The 14,071-nt window shown below is 39.0% G+C and overlaps 2 protein-coding genes across 2 annotated transcripts in view; one reads left to right on the top strand and one right to left on the bottom strand.

Moving 5' to 3' along the window:
* EIF2B1 (eukaryotic translation initiation factor 2B subunit alpha) overlaps positions 1-1,180 on the top strand; it is a 31,257-nt gene extending 30,077 nt beyond the window's left edge. The window contains exon 9 of the mRNA XM_089662026.1: positions 982-1,180. Within this exon, the coding sequence (XP_089518152.1) occupies positions 982-1,137 (156 nt within the window). The 3' untranslated portion in view covers positions 1,138-1,180. The remainder of the gene's footprint in view (positions 1-981) is intronic.
* Positions 1,181-3,865: 2,685 nt separating this feature from the next.
* DDX55 (DEAD-box helicase 55) overlaps positions 3,866-14,071 on the bottom strand; it is a 13,772-nt gene continuing 3,566 nt past the window's right edge. Inside the window, exons 4-14 of the mRNA XM_089662023.1 lie at positions 12,955-13,046; positions 12,694-12,756; positions 12,195-12,344; positions 11,899-12,088; positions 10,617-10,699; positions 10,399-10,530; positions 10,205-10,297; positions 8,654-8,768; positions 7,081-7,249; positions 6,096-6,388; positions 3,866-4,949 (exon numbers count right to left, since the gene is read on the bottom strand). Coding sequence (XP_089518149.1) covers positions 4,797-4,949; positions 6,096-6,388; positions 7,081-7,249; positions 8,654-8,768; positions 10,205-10,297; positions 10,399-10,530; positions 10,617-10,699; positions 11,899-12,088; positions 12,195-12,344; positions 12,694-12,756; positions 12,955-13,046 — 1,533 coding nt within the window. The 3' untranslated portion in view covers positions 3,866-4,796. The remainder of the gene's footprint in view (positions 4,950-6,095; positions 6,389-7,080; positions 7,250-8,653; positions 8,769-10,204; positions 10,298-10,398; positions 10,531-10,616; positions 10,700-11,898; positions 12,089-12,194; positions 12,345-12,693; positions 12,757-12,954; positions 13,047-14,071) is intronic.

The following is a 14,071-nucleotide window of genomic DNA, read 5'->3' as shown; positions in this document are numbered from 1 at the left end:
TCAGCCCATATTCATTATATAACTATAGCTTGAATATGTTTAGGTAAATACCTGGAAAAAAAACTAAAATTGTGCCTGTGTCCAAAAATATATATATATATATATATATATAGACCTAACTGTACATACTGCATAGTTGGCTAATGTTGCAAGAATTACTTCCAAAGATAGGTGGACCATGAGAAATACTTTTCCAGAGACATATTGGGCACCTTTGCAAGGACTAGGAAAAGTCTTCCAGAAACAAGCTCACCATGTTGCCATGGTTATAAGGAGCATGAAGAACATGTTTGGACAATTGGCAGCCTACTAAAGACAAAATGAGATGTCCTGACTACATGGGATTCTCTGCCATGGACATGCTGGGCACATTAGGTATCCAACAAGGAATAAAATGAGCATAGCATTGCCAATCTATGTAGAAGGGACATTGTGACCACAACATGGGAAAGGCAGAGCAGATTACTTTTCCATAGACATGAAGCGCATTGGGATATTGCCAGGGACATCATCATACACTGAACAGTGATAACAGCACTCTAAACATATGGGATATTTTTTTGACAGACTTTTTAAACACAGCGACATTGCCAGGGAATACTGAACATGGAAGGTTGACTGCCAAGACCATGTTGCACACATTATGCAATAAGCTAAGCAAATGCTGACCACATTCAAAACGCTCTCTGGGGCATCTAAGCACATAGGATTCTCCTCTAAGGACATGCTAAATACTAGACGTTCTGTGATCGATGGGGTGATCTGACAACTGTGGGTATAGGATTATAATTTTTGTATTTTATGCCAGACTATGCCATATTCTGACATGCTTGTGATATGACCAGTGATGTCTTCTGTATTTTACTATAGCATGTTATTGCTTTTTTTCTTGGTATAGTCCTTTTAAATATCTGAAAATTAACTGGCATTTTAAGAGAAAAACATATAAAAATGTACCAATATGTTTTTGTTTTTTTCTAGTACAAAGCAGATACACAACAGCAAAAAAAGGACCTAATGAAAGAGCACCCCTGGATAGACTATACCTCCCCTTCCCTAATTACACTGCTCTTCACAGACCTGGGAGTCCTGACCCCTTCTGCAATCAGTGATGAACTCATTAAACTATACTTATAATATTGTAATAAACATTTAAAACAAAAAATTCTGGTCATTTTTATAAATATATATGGATGTTGTGTAAATCTGTCCAGATTCAAAAAAGAAAGTTGACCTCCAGGCAGTTAACCAAGTACAGTTGGAATGTGAATAGTTTTACCTGCTAAATGATTTGTTACTCTGTTCACCTAGTTTTATAATCCAGGCATCCTTGTCAAACAGCATAGCCTGGGCTTCTCAGCAGTCTACACTTCAGCCAGGTCTAGAACCTGACCTAAGTCATAATTTAGGCTTTAATCTCAATTTGCGTGTATTCATGAAACGCTCAAAAACCATGTGCATGCTTTAGCTGATCTCTTAATAGGGGATCTCCTGGCACCTGTCTGAAGCCCTCCTGGCTTTTGGGTGGAGTACACCTATCTCCTAATGTAATCATTGAGCTATGCCCAAGCCTATCATTAAGGTTGTGTGCACCTTGACCCACACCCTGGTGATCTTCAGCAAGACCTGGATATTGGGTTGGAGCTTTCTTCCTTTCCAAGGCACACTGAAATCTCCAATCTATGGAGCCCAATCCGGGAATACCAATATCTGGAGAAAAATAAGGTAAAAACAGATACTCTGGAGTCGCATATTCTACATAAGTGTGAACCAGGTGTCCTTTCTGCAACCATTTTCACAGTAGCAGGGTCTCCCACTGTCACAGAGGGGAGTTTCTCATACAGAGAGTTCCCCAGAACAGGTGTGGCCTTTGGAAGATTTACTCTGTCCTAGGAACAAAGAATTTGGGATTTCCCCTCACTTTCTGTCTTGGTGACAACTTTCCTCAGAACAAACAAAGTGGTAAATCGCAAAGCAATATAAATGAAAAAAGTCAGCCTATTTTGCCATTGATGGTAGGCTAAGAATGTTACTAAATCTATGTAGTCAAGAAGAGGAATGGTACTTTACTGCTGTATTAACACAAAGGGGTCTATGTTTAAAAATTGGAATGCTTTTGTGTAGCCCTTATGAACTTTGGCCGTATTTTGCATTGATTTCCTTTGATGTCAGTACCATCTAGTGGCCATAATTTACCTGTTTTAAGAATTTCAGGAAATTACATATATATGGGGACAAGATGAAGCTGACAATCACAGGACATCAACATTTTAGATAAAATATGGTCAGAACTTGTGAGGGCTAAGAAAATTCCTGTGACATTCATCCAACAATTATTTGTATATGTGAACCCCTAACAATTAATAAAAATACACATTTTGCTGCTGCTAACAGGCCAAGCAACACACTAAATATGGATAATAAAAAGAAAAAAAAATGTTTGCTGAATTATTGAATAACACTAATGAGAATTAACTGCTTGCCAGCCACCCTATAGTAGAACTACTGCTGTAGGGCTGAGCAAAATCATGTGTACATATATACATGATTTGCATTTCTGCGTAGGGGGCGTGTATGCCGCACGGCACCATTGGTGGCTACAGATGTCAAATCACCGGGTCACGACCAGAGATTCCCTGCCGGCACCCGGCAAGTCGCCAAGTAACACTAACGGGAGAGACCTGGATGTAAACACAGGTCTCTCTCCTGCCAGCAAGGACATGCTGCTGTGTATTTCTCGGCACAGCAGAGAAATACACAGCAGCATGTCTCCGTGGTAAAACACACAGCACATTGTTATACAGCACAAAGTTAACCCTTTGATCACCCCAGATGTTAACCCCTTCCTGCCCAGTGCCATTACTACAGTGTCTGCTTTTTATTAGCACTGATCACTGTATTAGTGTCATTGGGGTGGCAGTTAGTTCCCACCCAGTGTCAGAATACCCACTGCAATCCCGCTATAATTCACTGATCGCCGCCATTACTAGTATAAAAAAAAATAAATTCCAGCATATATACCGCCATTTGATCCACCGCAAAAACACAGCGTTTTTACCGTGCTTTCTAAAAGTACATGTGACTTAAAAACTGCACCAAAATGCTTCTCAGAGGTGTTTTTTAGGCGCTTTCCATTGATTTTCAATGAGAAGAGGTGTTTTCTTAAACTGAACAAAACGTTCTGAAAATGCTGCAAGCAGGCATTTTTACACCGCCATGGAAGCGCAAAGCCCCAGTGTGAAAACATACATAAACATAGGGAAGCATTTTTCTTGAGCTTTTCTTAAATGCAAAAATGCTTCAAAAAATCCTCAGTGTGAAAGTAGCCTTAAGGTCCAATTGGACAAAAACCTGCTCTAGAAACTTGCAGATGGAACTTGATGTTTGGAGGGAAAATAAAAAGCTGGGATATCAAACCACAAATAGTATGGCTATCAGTTAGGTTACTTTCACACTGAGGAGTTTTTGAAGCGCTTTTGTGTTTAAAGAAGCACCTGAAAAGCTCAAGAAAAATGCTTCCCTGTGTATGTGAATGTATATCTATATATGTTTTCACACTGAGGCGTTGTGCTTGCAGTGCGGGGCAAAAACTCCTGCTTGCAGCATCTTTGGAGGCATGCTTGGTGAGTTAAACAAAAAAAAAAAAAGCACCGCCTCTTCCCATTGAAATAAATGGAAAGAACCTCTGAGAAGCCTTTTTGGTGTAGTTTTTAAGTCACATGTTCTTTAAAAAAACGCTCAAAGCGCTATAAAAACACCTATGTCTTTTTGCGTCGAATCAGTGTGAAACAGCCTTATAGATTTCTGGTATTTTTTTTTTTTTTCCACGTGTTAAAATGTGATTTTAGGTAGAAGTTAAAACTCCTTTGAGAATAAAATAACTGTTTATCAACAGCATATTTTCAGTACAAAAATACACTAGAGTTAAGTTTAGGATAAAAAACAACACCACATGTATTAGTACATTTTTTGGTCATATATAGAAGATGAGGTGTCAAGTAAAAAGTTACCCAACATGTCAAATCTTAACATAGTTCACGATTGGCAACAAACGTCGGTGCCCAAAATTGTCCATAAGCATACATCAGTGGCAGAAAACGCATTAAAAATTTAGTCATGCTGATCCAGAGGCTTCAATAATATTTGGGTCAGAGACCCAGAACAAATTTGCAGATCCAGAGTGGATTTAATCTGCCACCTGATTGCTCTAAGTCAGTGGCTCAAGCAGCAAAAACCCCAGAGCCAGGCAGGCAACTACCACATCACAGTCACAAATGTTTTCACACATAGATCTCCAAGTACAGGTTTGCTCTAGGGCTGGTTCACAGCAGAACATGGTGCAGGAAAGGTGAATTTTGTGTACGTTTCTCGCACTGCAGGTAAATGTGCTGGCCTTGCTTTCTGCATGTGGGTGCCAATGTATTTTTAATGGTACCCAAACACAGATCGCAAATACCGTGCATTTGCGAGCACCGAATTTCATCTTACTGCAATACCATGCGATTTGGTACATTATTTTTTTTCCGCCGTCCAGTATGAATGGGCTGTCAAAACGCACAACACTTTCCTGTGCAATCCCGGTGTTAACCAGCCCTTAAAACACATTTTATGCATGATTGTGAAATGTAATGCTTTGCATCACAAACAGGAACAACTTAGTTTTTCTATAATAAATTAATTTACAGTTTTAAAATGCAGTACAAATATGTCTATCAGCAAAAGGAACTTTACTCTAAAAAAAAAAAAAAAAAAATATCTGTACAGAGTTTTAAAAGCTTAAAAGAGATTATTTATGTTCAGTCCGAGATGTCAGATTCACCCTTGGCTCCTGCAGTTGATGTTAGCTGCTTCTCAAATTCTTCCTCAGTAATTTTTCCCTTCTTCAACTTTTTCAGCAACCTGGTATCATGAAGCAGCTCATCCACATCCTCATCATCTATATCAGAGCCCTACAATACAAAGCAAACAGTGAAAACAAAGCAGTGCTCACATACTTTGGACAGTCCCACACCCCTTGCAGTACTGAAGTAGCTAATGACGAATGAATGTTAAAGTTTCCTGTCACATTCAAAGTAATGTGCTATGAAAAAAATAATTACAAATCAAATGTACATATTTGTATGCAACACAGCTATTGCACAAAGAAAGCACTCTGAAAATGAAGAGGTATAATTCATAGTTCTGGGGCAAGATTTATCTTTAGCCACCTAAACAGCTACGGCAGCTGAAAGACCTCCTTCCTGAACCATGTTGGGTGCCTGGTCCACCACTACAAACTGTTCCATCCACTGGCCCCTATAATCACTGCTGTGTCCAGTAGTAACACAGAGGCCAGCAGGGAGAACAACAGTGCATGCTGTGACGAACGCAGTGCCCGACCCCTGTCCCTTCTCACCAACTCCTAACAAAGGACCAGCCAATCTCACACCGCACTGTCACTTGCGTAACAATACCACCGCTCAGCTGCATCATGCACAGAGATTTTCCAGCTCGCCGGACCAACAATGTAGATGCCAGTAGCCTGATAGCGATTGTCACTGGGTTAAGTTAATTACGCAATTAACCCTTTAAACTGCCACCACCACCTATTTAACAAGGAGGAAAGTCACAAATCTTAGCAATAACACTATGATTTTAGCAAAAACGTCTGCAACACACAATGTCACCACAGACAGGTATATTCAGAGCTTGATATTTTTTTTATTGTAGTGACAATGTAGCTTTAAGTAAAGTGCATTGTGTACATATAGTTTCAATCTGTTCTATATAAAAATACAAAACAGTCATACACTGCATGTTAGTCGATCATTGAAAGGATTCTCTCTGCTGTTCAAAAACAAAACCCCCAATATCCAGTCACTAACCTATCTTCTCCAGCTACTGGAATCTATAGAAGCAGACTCTTCTTCTAATTTACAGCGCTTACCCTGATGATGGTAAACTGTTACTAGAGTACTGTTTACCTCCACAAAGGGTTGCTTCTAGTGTAAAAGTCTGGGGATCACTTGCAGCACAGGGTGTATTTTTTCACAAATCTTGCAACAAAGAGAATAGTGATTGTGTGCAAAATTACAAAACAAATCTGATCAATTTACCTCTTCATGTTTCCTCTTAAGAGCCATTTTCTTCTTTTTAGCTTTGCGTAATTTCTGTTTGGACCAGGCTTTGTTCTTGGCAAAATTTTTCCTTCCGCCATCTTCATCCTGCTTCTCCTTCCTCTCCTGCATCATTTTTTGTCTCTGCTTTTCTCGGTTTTTATCTCTATAAGGGATAGAGTTTGTATCGATAGAACTGGGAACAAAGTCTGAGAAGTTCTTTCCTCTCAATTCTGGCATGCGAGGCATTTTCAGCAGAGCGAAGCCACGTGCAAGAGCTGAGAAGTCCAAATCTATGAAGACAAAAAATCATATAGGTTAAAGTAGGCATCCCCAGACACATGACAGTTGTCAATATCAGATAGGTTAAAGTAGGCATCCCCAGACACATGACAGTTGTCAATATCTTTTAAAACCTTGGCCAGTGGCTGTGGGCAAACTATTATAACCATTTATAAGGATGCTAATATGCCATATCTGCTTTAACCGCATGCTGTCCCCATGCTTAGAGATAAACCAATATTTCATAGTGCCAAAGACCTTAATGGCACATCTCAAAGAAGCAGAATACCAGTTCCAGCAGCCTGAGCTTGGCTTTTTTAACACTGTTAAGCACCTAGAAACATTTGTAGATGAGCCCTTAGGGGGATACTCCTGATACTCCTTAGGAATGCATTAAGGACCCATTAAGACAAGTGAGAAATGGCATGTCAAAAAGCCTAGCTCTGTTTGCCACAATGGTTTAGGGATGGATGCAATCACAAATTTTGTGGCTTGCGACTGATTGCATTACAGTAAAAAAAAATTGGGTGGCATTCAACCAGTCTAAAAGTGTAAAGAATGATTCAATTAATCTGTTAACAGTAATGAAGAGGAAAGATTACATTTCCAGTATTATTAGCTCTGTAATTTTTGTTCTTGTCTGTGACATCCATATCTACTTTAAATTCTGTCCTTGCTTAAAGGGAATGAATAATTTGAGTACCTTTCACTCTGAATATTAAGTTGCATTCATGTTTAGCATAGGCTTGCACATAAGACACAAAAGCTTTCATGCCTTTCTCGAACATTGCCCGATCACCCTGTGCCATGGACCTAAGTTTTGGCAGATGGTCAACTGTGCAGTTTAGTTCTGCCATTTCCTGCAGCGGGCACTGTGAATCATAAGAGAACACAGATGTTAGTGGCAATAATGACAGCAACTGATAAATATCAGTCTGCAACAGAGATCATGTCACAAGAAGTAGTTTGGAGGTGATAAGGGACAAAGGAAACCGATACAGAACATTACACATGAATCTAAAATTGTTACAATGTATATTACTATTCTCAAGCAAGACTTAAAGTGGTTCTAAAAGACAGAAGGTTTTTACCTTCATGCATGAAGGTAAAAAACCTATGTGCTGCTTCCCCTCACACTTACCTGAGCTCCCTCTAGATCCAGTGATGTACATGAGAGCTTCGGCTGTCCCGGGACTCCCTCTAATCATTGACTGAGACAGCAGCAGGAGCCACTGGCTACTTTAGGTAAGTGATCAGTATTTTTTTTTTTTTTTTTTTTTTACACAATTTGCTTATAGCAAAGAATTACTTTGCTATAAGCAAGCATTTACCTGAATGACATCGATTCATTCAGGGTTTTTTTTGGGTTTTTTTTGTGCTTAGCTGTGATTTGGCCACAGCTAATCACATGACATGTGTATGTGACCTGCTGTGACCATTCGCAGCTAGACACTAGTATACAACGGATGGCATAAATGAAGCCATCCATTGTATACAACTGTCATGTGACCAGCTGTGATTGGTCACAGCAGGTCACATGGTACTGTCAACAGGGGCCGGTACTCAGATCTGTCATCATCCGTGTCCGAGGTATACGGCCGTTGACAGATCGCGCAGGAGCGCGATCTGCGCATGTGCGGGAGGACGCCAAATGGCGTACACCCCGGAAAGGTAATGCATTTTTGCTGCCGCCAAACAGCTATAGGCCGGGCAGCAAATGGTTAAGTACCACAGTTCCACGCCATTCCACGAGCCTGCGCAATTTTAAAGCGTGACATGTTGGGTATCTATTTACTCACTGTAACATCCTCTTACATATTTTACAAAACAATTGGGGTATATATATATATATTTTTTTTTTTTTTTTTTAATCAAAGTGGTTTTTTTTTTCCAAAAAATATATATTAAATATTTAAAAACTGCGCATTTCGGTTTTCAGCCAAGTGCATTTTGAATTTTCGGTTTCAGTAACCGAATTTTCATTTCGGTGCACCACTACACTAAATACAAAATTTATAAATAAGATAGCTGACTGATTCACATGGCTTTGTCCACCACCCTAAAATGGAGAATAGACCCCTTATTTTTTAGATTTGTGATGGAGTGAGACATGTATAGCTTCAGCTATAAGAGGGCTCTGATGTGCTCTATGCTAGTATGGATTCAAAGGACAAAAAATTGCCTAACTACACCCAATATAATTAAATGAGGAGTGTTATTGATACAACATTGTGTGTGATACTTTAACATAAAATGGTTTTGTAGGAAGAACTCACCTTTTGATTAATAGACAGAAAACTGACATAGGACTCTTCCATAGGAAGCAAAAACACAAGTGCACTGCCATGATGACCAATTCGTGCTGTGCGTCCACAACGATGTACAAAGGCACTGGAAGCAAAGACTGACATTGGCAAGAAGTAAAAATAAGAGACCCACAACATAAAACTGACACTCATACACCTAATAGGAAGTACATTTCATTCCCCAAAAGGAGCCTGTTTGGAAAGGCAATTTTTATTTAAATTAAAAAGTAAAGTATGCATTTGCTTTGCTTTAACATTCTAAAAACGTTTTTGGATTTACAGCCTTAATTTGCGTAATTAGGATTCTTATAGTCACATTAATGATGATTGTGACTAACTGCAGCCATCAAAGTGTATAATAACTAAAGTTACCATTGTTTCCTGCCAGAGACTGCAAATGTTATTCTGTGACTTTTAAAGGCTAAGTTCACCTTTATTAAAAAAAAATAATAAATGCACTCATTTTTGAAGGGAAAAAAAAGGTATATGTTATTTTTTTCCCACAGAAGCCTGCAAAGCATTGCACTCATGGGGGAGTGGGTGATTACGAACATGTTACATGCAATACCCTAAATATGGGTGCGACATGCAACATGTTCCTAAAGGTGAACTTAGCCCTTAACCACTTACCTACTGTGCACTTATACCCCCTTCCTTACCAGGCCAATTATCAGCTTTCAGCGCTGTCGCACTTTGAATGACAATTGCGTGGTCATGTAACACTGTACCCATATGAAATTTTTATAATTTTTTTCACACAAATAGAGCTTTCTTTAGGTGGTATTTACTCGCCGCTGGGTGTTTTATTTTTTGCACTATAAACAAAAAAAAGAGCAAAAAATGTAAAGAAAATTTTTTTTTTGTTTCTATTATAAAATTTAGCTAACAGGTCATTTTTCTCCTTCACTGATGTGCGTTGATGAGGCTGCACTGATAGGCAGCACTGATGGTGGCAATGCTGGGTGGCACTGCTGGGCACAGGTGGATGGAACTGATCATAAGTGGTATAAAAAATGGCCACTGCCTCAGTCTATAACTGGCCTCTGTAGCAAGAACAAATAAACAGGCGATGGCTATCAAAAGAAAAAAAGAGAGAAAAGAAAGTTCCTGGTCAACTTGCCAACCAGCTTGCCAACAACCGAATTAACCTAACAGTATGCGTTAAAAACGGGTTTAGTTAGCACACATTTGCAAATACATACATAAGCCACAGAACCACGTCAGTGCCGATCCCTCTTCTGACAACTGCGCTGTGATTGGCCTTTTACCATATCACGTGATCAGCTGTGTCCATAGGACACAGCGATCACGGAGATCACCGGGTGACGCCCTCCCTGGTCAGCAGCAGTGAAGCCATCATTCGGCTATCTGTGGTCGGCAAGTGGTTAAACAATTAAAAAATATATAAAACGCATACTAGGATTCAAATACTCCCATCAGCATTCAGAGGGTAAAAACTGACCTCTCAGATAATCGCAAGAAATATGTGGAAGTTCTGTTTCACTAAGCATAAAAACATACCTGGCACTGCTAGGAGGATCATATTGTATAACCCAGTTTACTTCTGGAATGTCAATACCTCTTGCCATTACATCTGTACACACCAATATACCACTGAAACAAGACATATGATCAGTCACTAGAGTCATACTTCTCAGACATATATAATAAAAATATTATTCCTAGAATTCTGTCCTTTACATAATAATCCTTACCTTTCTAACTTTCGGAACTCTGTGAAGATCTTATTTCGTTTATGTTTCATCTTGCCGTGAATGCTCATAACTTTGACATTCTTTATAAATGCTTCCAGAGCTTTCCCATAATACTCCACACAAGCACAGGTACTAAAGTACAGTGAAGAAAAAAATACTGATAAGCAGAGGACTTACAGACTAAGTTCTATAAAGCATTACAGTGTATTAGTGCTTACCTGAAAAATACTAAATGCTTCTCTTGTTTCCTCTGGCGTAGAAAACTCACAAGATAATTAAACTTTTCATTTGCTTTACAAATCTGTTCAACACAAAAAGGTATTTGGAATAAAAATCAAGCTTAAAACAATAATCGCATGCTTTATGCTGACCTCATTCAGTTTTAAAACAGAAGATAAATTATCTGGTCTTACAGGCACACAAAGAATTCAAGTAATGACCTTAATTCCTATGAGGCATATTTGTATTAAACCATGTCCAATTTTACGCTTGGTTCACACTAGTGCAGGTGGTGGCCGGTGCGGGACACGCACTTTATCCTGCAGCTGCAAACATCCACACACAAAACGTGGGACCCCTGGGCTGCTGCCATTAATCTTACGCCACCCACCTGGAAATTGCACTATACTGTGATTTCTGGAAAGGTGCAAGGACCTTTTCCATGCGTTTTGCAAGGCACGACAGCCCATTAAAATAATTGGGATGCCATGCCGCAGCCCGCAAAACAGCACTAGTGTGAACCAAGCCTTAATGGCCGTCTTAATGCACCCCTTACCTGTTGATATTGTTTCCCTACATGACGTTAACAAAACTCCAAATTGCTGCCTGAATCTGATCAAGATTTAAAGTATAAGTTCACCTTTCATAACATGGTACACCCATGTTTAGCGTGTAACAAGTAACGAACGGACTGGCTCCCGCTCCCCGTTGTGACAAATAGTGGGCGATCTCCTCCCCCCAACTAGCTGTCACAATTTAAAAAAAACATGGAGATGCAGGGCTCCACGTCAGTCATTCACAGTATTCTCTGAAATGGAAAACTACAAGTCCCTACAGCCTTTGCGGCTGTCGACTTGTAGTTCTCAATGAACTACCACAGTGCTGTGGAGAACCATGGTAGTTCATTGAGTATTCCTGTGAGTAAGCGATGTATGGGCACACAGGTATACTGACAGGTCTGCAGGAGACCTGCATGGCACCAGCGATCTACCGATCACTGGTGCAATGCTTTAGAGGCCCAAGAAACAAAAAATAATAAATGCACATTTTTTTACCAACAAAAAAATGTGTTTATTATATTTTGTTAAAAGGTGAAGCTATCCTTTAAGGGAAAGAAAAAAAAGAAAGCATGGTCATATGACGGCAGCCTTGGTCAGTGCAGTCTATTAGTATATGACCATTTCACCTATAGCTCCTGTTCAGACATCAAAGACTATAACATTTTGCCCTAAGAATGTAAGAAAAATCCATATTTTAGGTTAATACATTTTTACAGTTTACCATGTAGTAATTTTGTAGCCTGGTTGGTGTTTTCTGCGTGCAAGTGGCTGCCACCCCTTTCTCCTTTACAGCGATTCGAACAGGATTGCGCAATCCAGCTCGTACAAGATTCTCAACTTCCTGGGTTTGTGTAGCTGAGAAAAGTCCTGTTCTCCTTTGCTTTGGTAGGTAGTCCAATATAGTGTTTAGACTAAAATGAAATGGAAAGTCAATGTGGGGATATATGGAGATAAAGCACAAGAACAATGTAAAGTGATTTTACTGATAAAATGGACATGGAACATATTATAAATCACCTGGCTTCAAACCCCATATCCAGAAGTCTGTCAGCCTCATCCAAAATAAGAACATCCAGGGTCTTGACACTGCTGACCAAATCCAGCCCATCGGCCTGTCGACGGAACATGTCTTCTAACCTACCAGGTGTAGCCACAATGATGTTTCCACTGGTCAAAGTAAAAATCAGATAATTCAGGTTACAATAAGTAAATATACTCCTGTAACATTCAGGAAAATGAAGAACTGATAGGTGAATTAGTTCTTGATACAGCAGACATAAAAACCATAACTCCTAACTCATTAATTGATAATGTCTTTAAACTTAATAATAATGTGCCACCATCAGCCACCAATTAGATTTGTCCTCGTTAACTCTGACTGTAAACAGTAACTGGGGCATTTCTGGCAAAAATTGTTCAGGTTTACACAATACTTTTGGCAATACTGATAAATGGCAAAACAATTTAAACATTGTATTTTTTTTATATTTTATCATACATACTATAAATCACATACCCATGTTCTTTCAGTTTCTTTACATCTTCAACTGGATTACTACCCCCAATGAGGAGGATCTGGCTGAAAAGAAACATTGAATAAATTACATTTTCTCAGGGAAGAGCTGTTTGCATAGCTGTGCAAGTTGTGGTTATACATAAGTTTTTTGGCTTTTTTTTTTAAAGGCTATGGTGATAATATTTTCTGAAAACAATTGAAACACAACTTTTATTCCAGAGCAATTATAAAGAAGAGATGTATGAGAAATAAAAGTCTTACCTGAATTGAGGAAAATGTTTTGTGAAATGTGACAGCACCTCCTCAATCTGTATAGCAAGCTCACGGGTTGGGGTAATGATTATAGCACCAACCTGCACAACAGTAGTAAAAAAAAAAAATCTCTTGTACTTCTTGAACATAGCCAAAATGGATGGATGTTGGATAGAGCAGAGAAGGGGTATATCTCCTATCTGGTTTTTACTACTGTGACACATGTGGAGATTTTCCCTGACATCTGAACTACCTGTTTCCCCTCTCTGTCACAAGTATTTGTATAAGTAACATTGTAGAAATTACTAGGAACCAAGACCAGTGTTTTTGGTTTTTTTTTGGTTTTTTTTAAGAAAAAAGGACATTCACCTCATTGAAATGCCTTGGTATTTTCAGGACAGGAAGTGATGAAAAATCTCATATAGCAACAAAAAACAAACTTCTCCACAAATATGGGTGAAGTTACTAAAAAAGCAGGCATGTACTGAGTAAGGGCCCTTTCACACTGCTCCATTGAAAAAAACACGTGTTTTGGTGCATTTTCTACCTTTCTGACTCCAATCATGCACATGTGACTCAAAAAGTGTACCAAAAATGCCTATTTTATGCATTTTCCATTCATTGCATTGAGGAGGTGCATTTTTGGTGAGCTTTTTACAACATGCACCAAAAATGCAGCATGCATGACTTTTAAAAATGCACCACGCGCAGCAAATTGGTGTGAAGAGTTCCATAGGATTTAAATGGATACAATTTTCTTGCATTTTTGTGCCACTGTTAACTACCTCAACAGCACTTGAACTGCTTTAACCACATACAATATATAAAAAAAATATTTTTTTTTTCAATTTTTTGAAACTTTTATTTCATATGGTGACTAGAGCAGTACAGTGTTACCATAGTGACACTGTACTGCTCTGGGGAGGTGGTAAGGATTTTTTTTCTCTATGATTGCTTATTAAAGTGATGATCACGGTTATAAACAATAGTTTTTACGAATGGCATCCATTAATATGCCATTGTGTGCATTTGTAATAGCTGTGATTGGCCACAGCTATCACATGGCACAGGCCAGCTGTGATTTGTCCTGTACCATGTGATCACTGTGACTGATCGCAATAATATT

The sequence above is a fragment of the Staurois parvus genome, unplaced genomic scaffold, assembly GCF_062004578.1.
Source record: "Staurois parvus isolate SC_StPar_1 unplaced genomic scaffold, SC_StPar_1.0 ptg001418l, whole genome shotgun sequence".
Classification (NCBI taxonomy): Eukaryota; Metazoa; Chordata; class Amphibia; order Anura; family Ranidae; genus Staurois; species Staurois parvus.
Note: the sequence above shows the minus strand (reverse complement) of the source record. Positions and strands in the feature narration are given on the sequence as shown.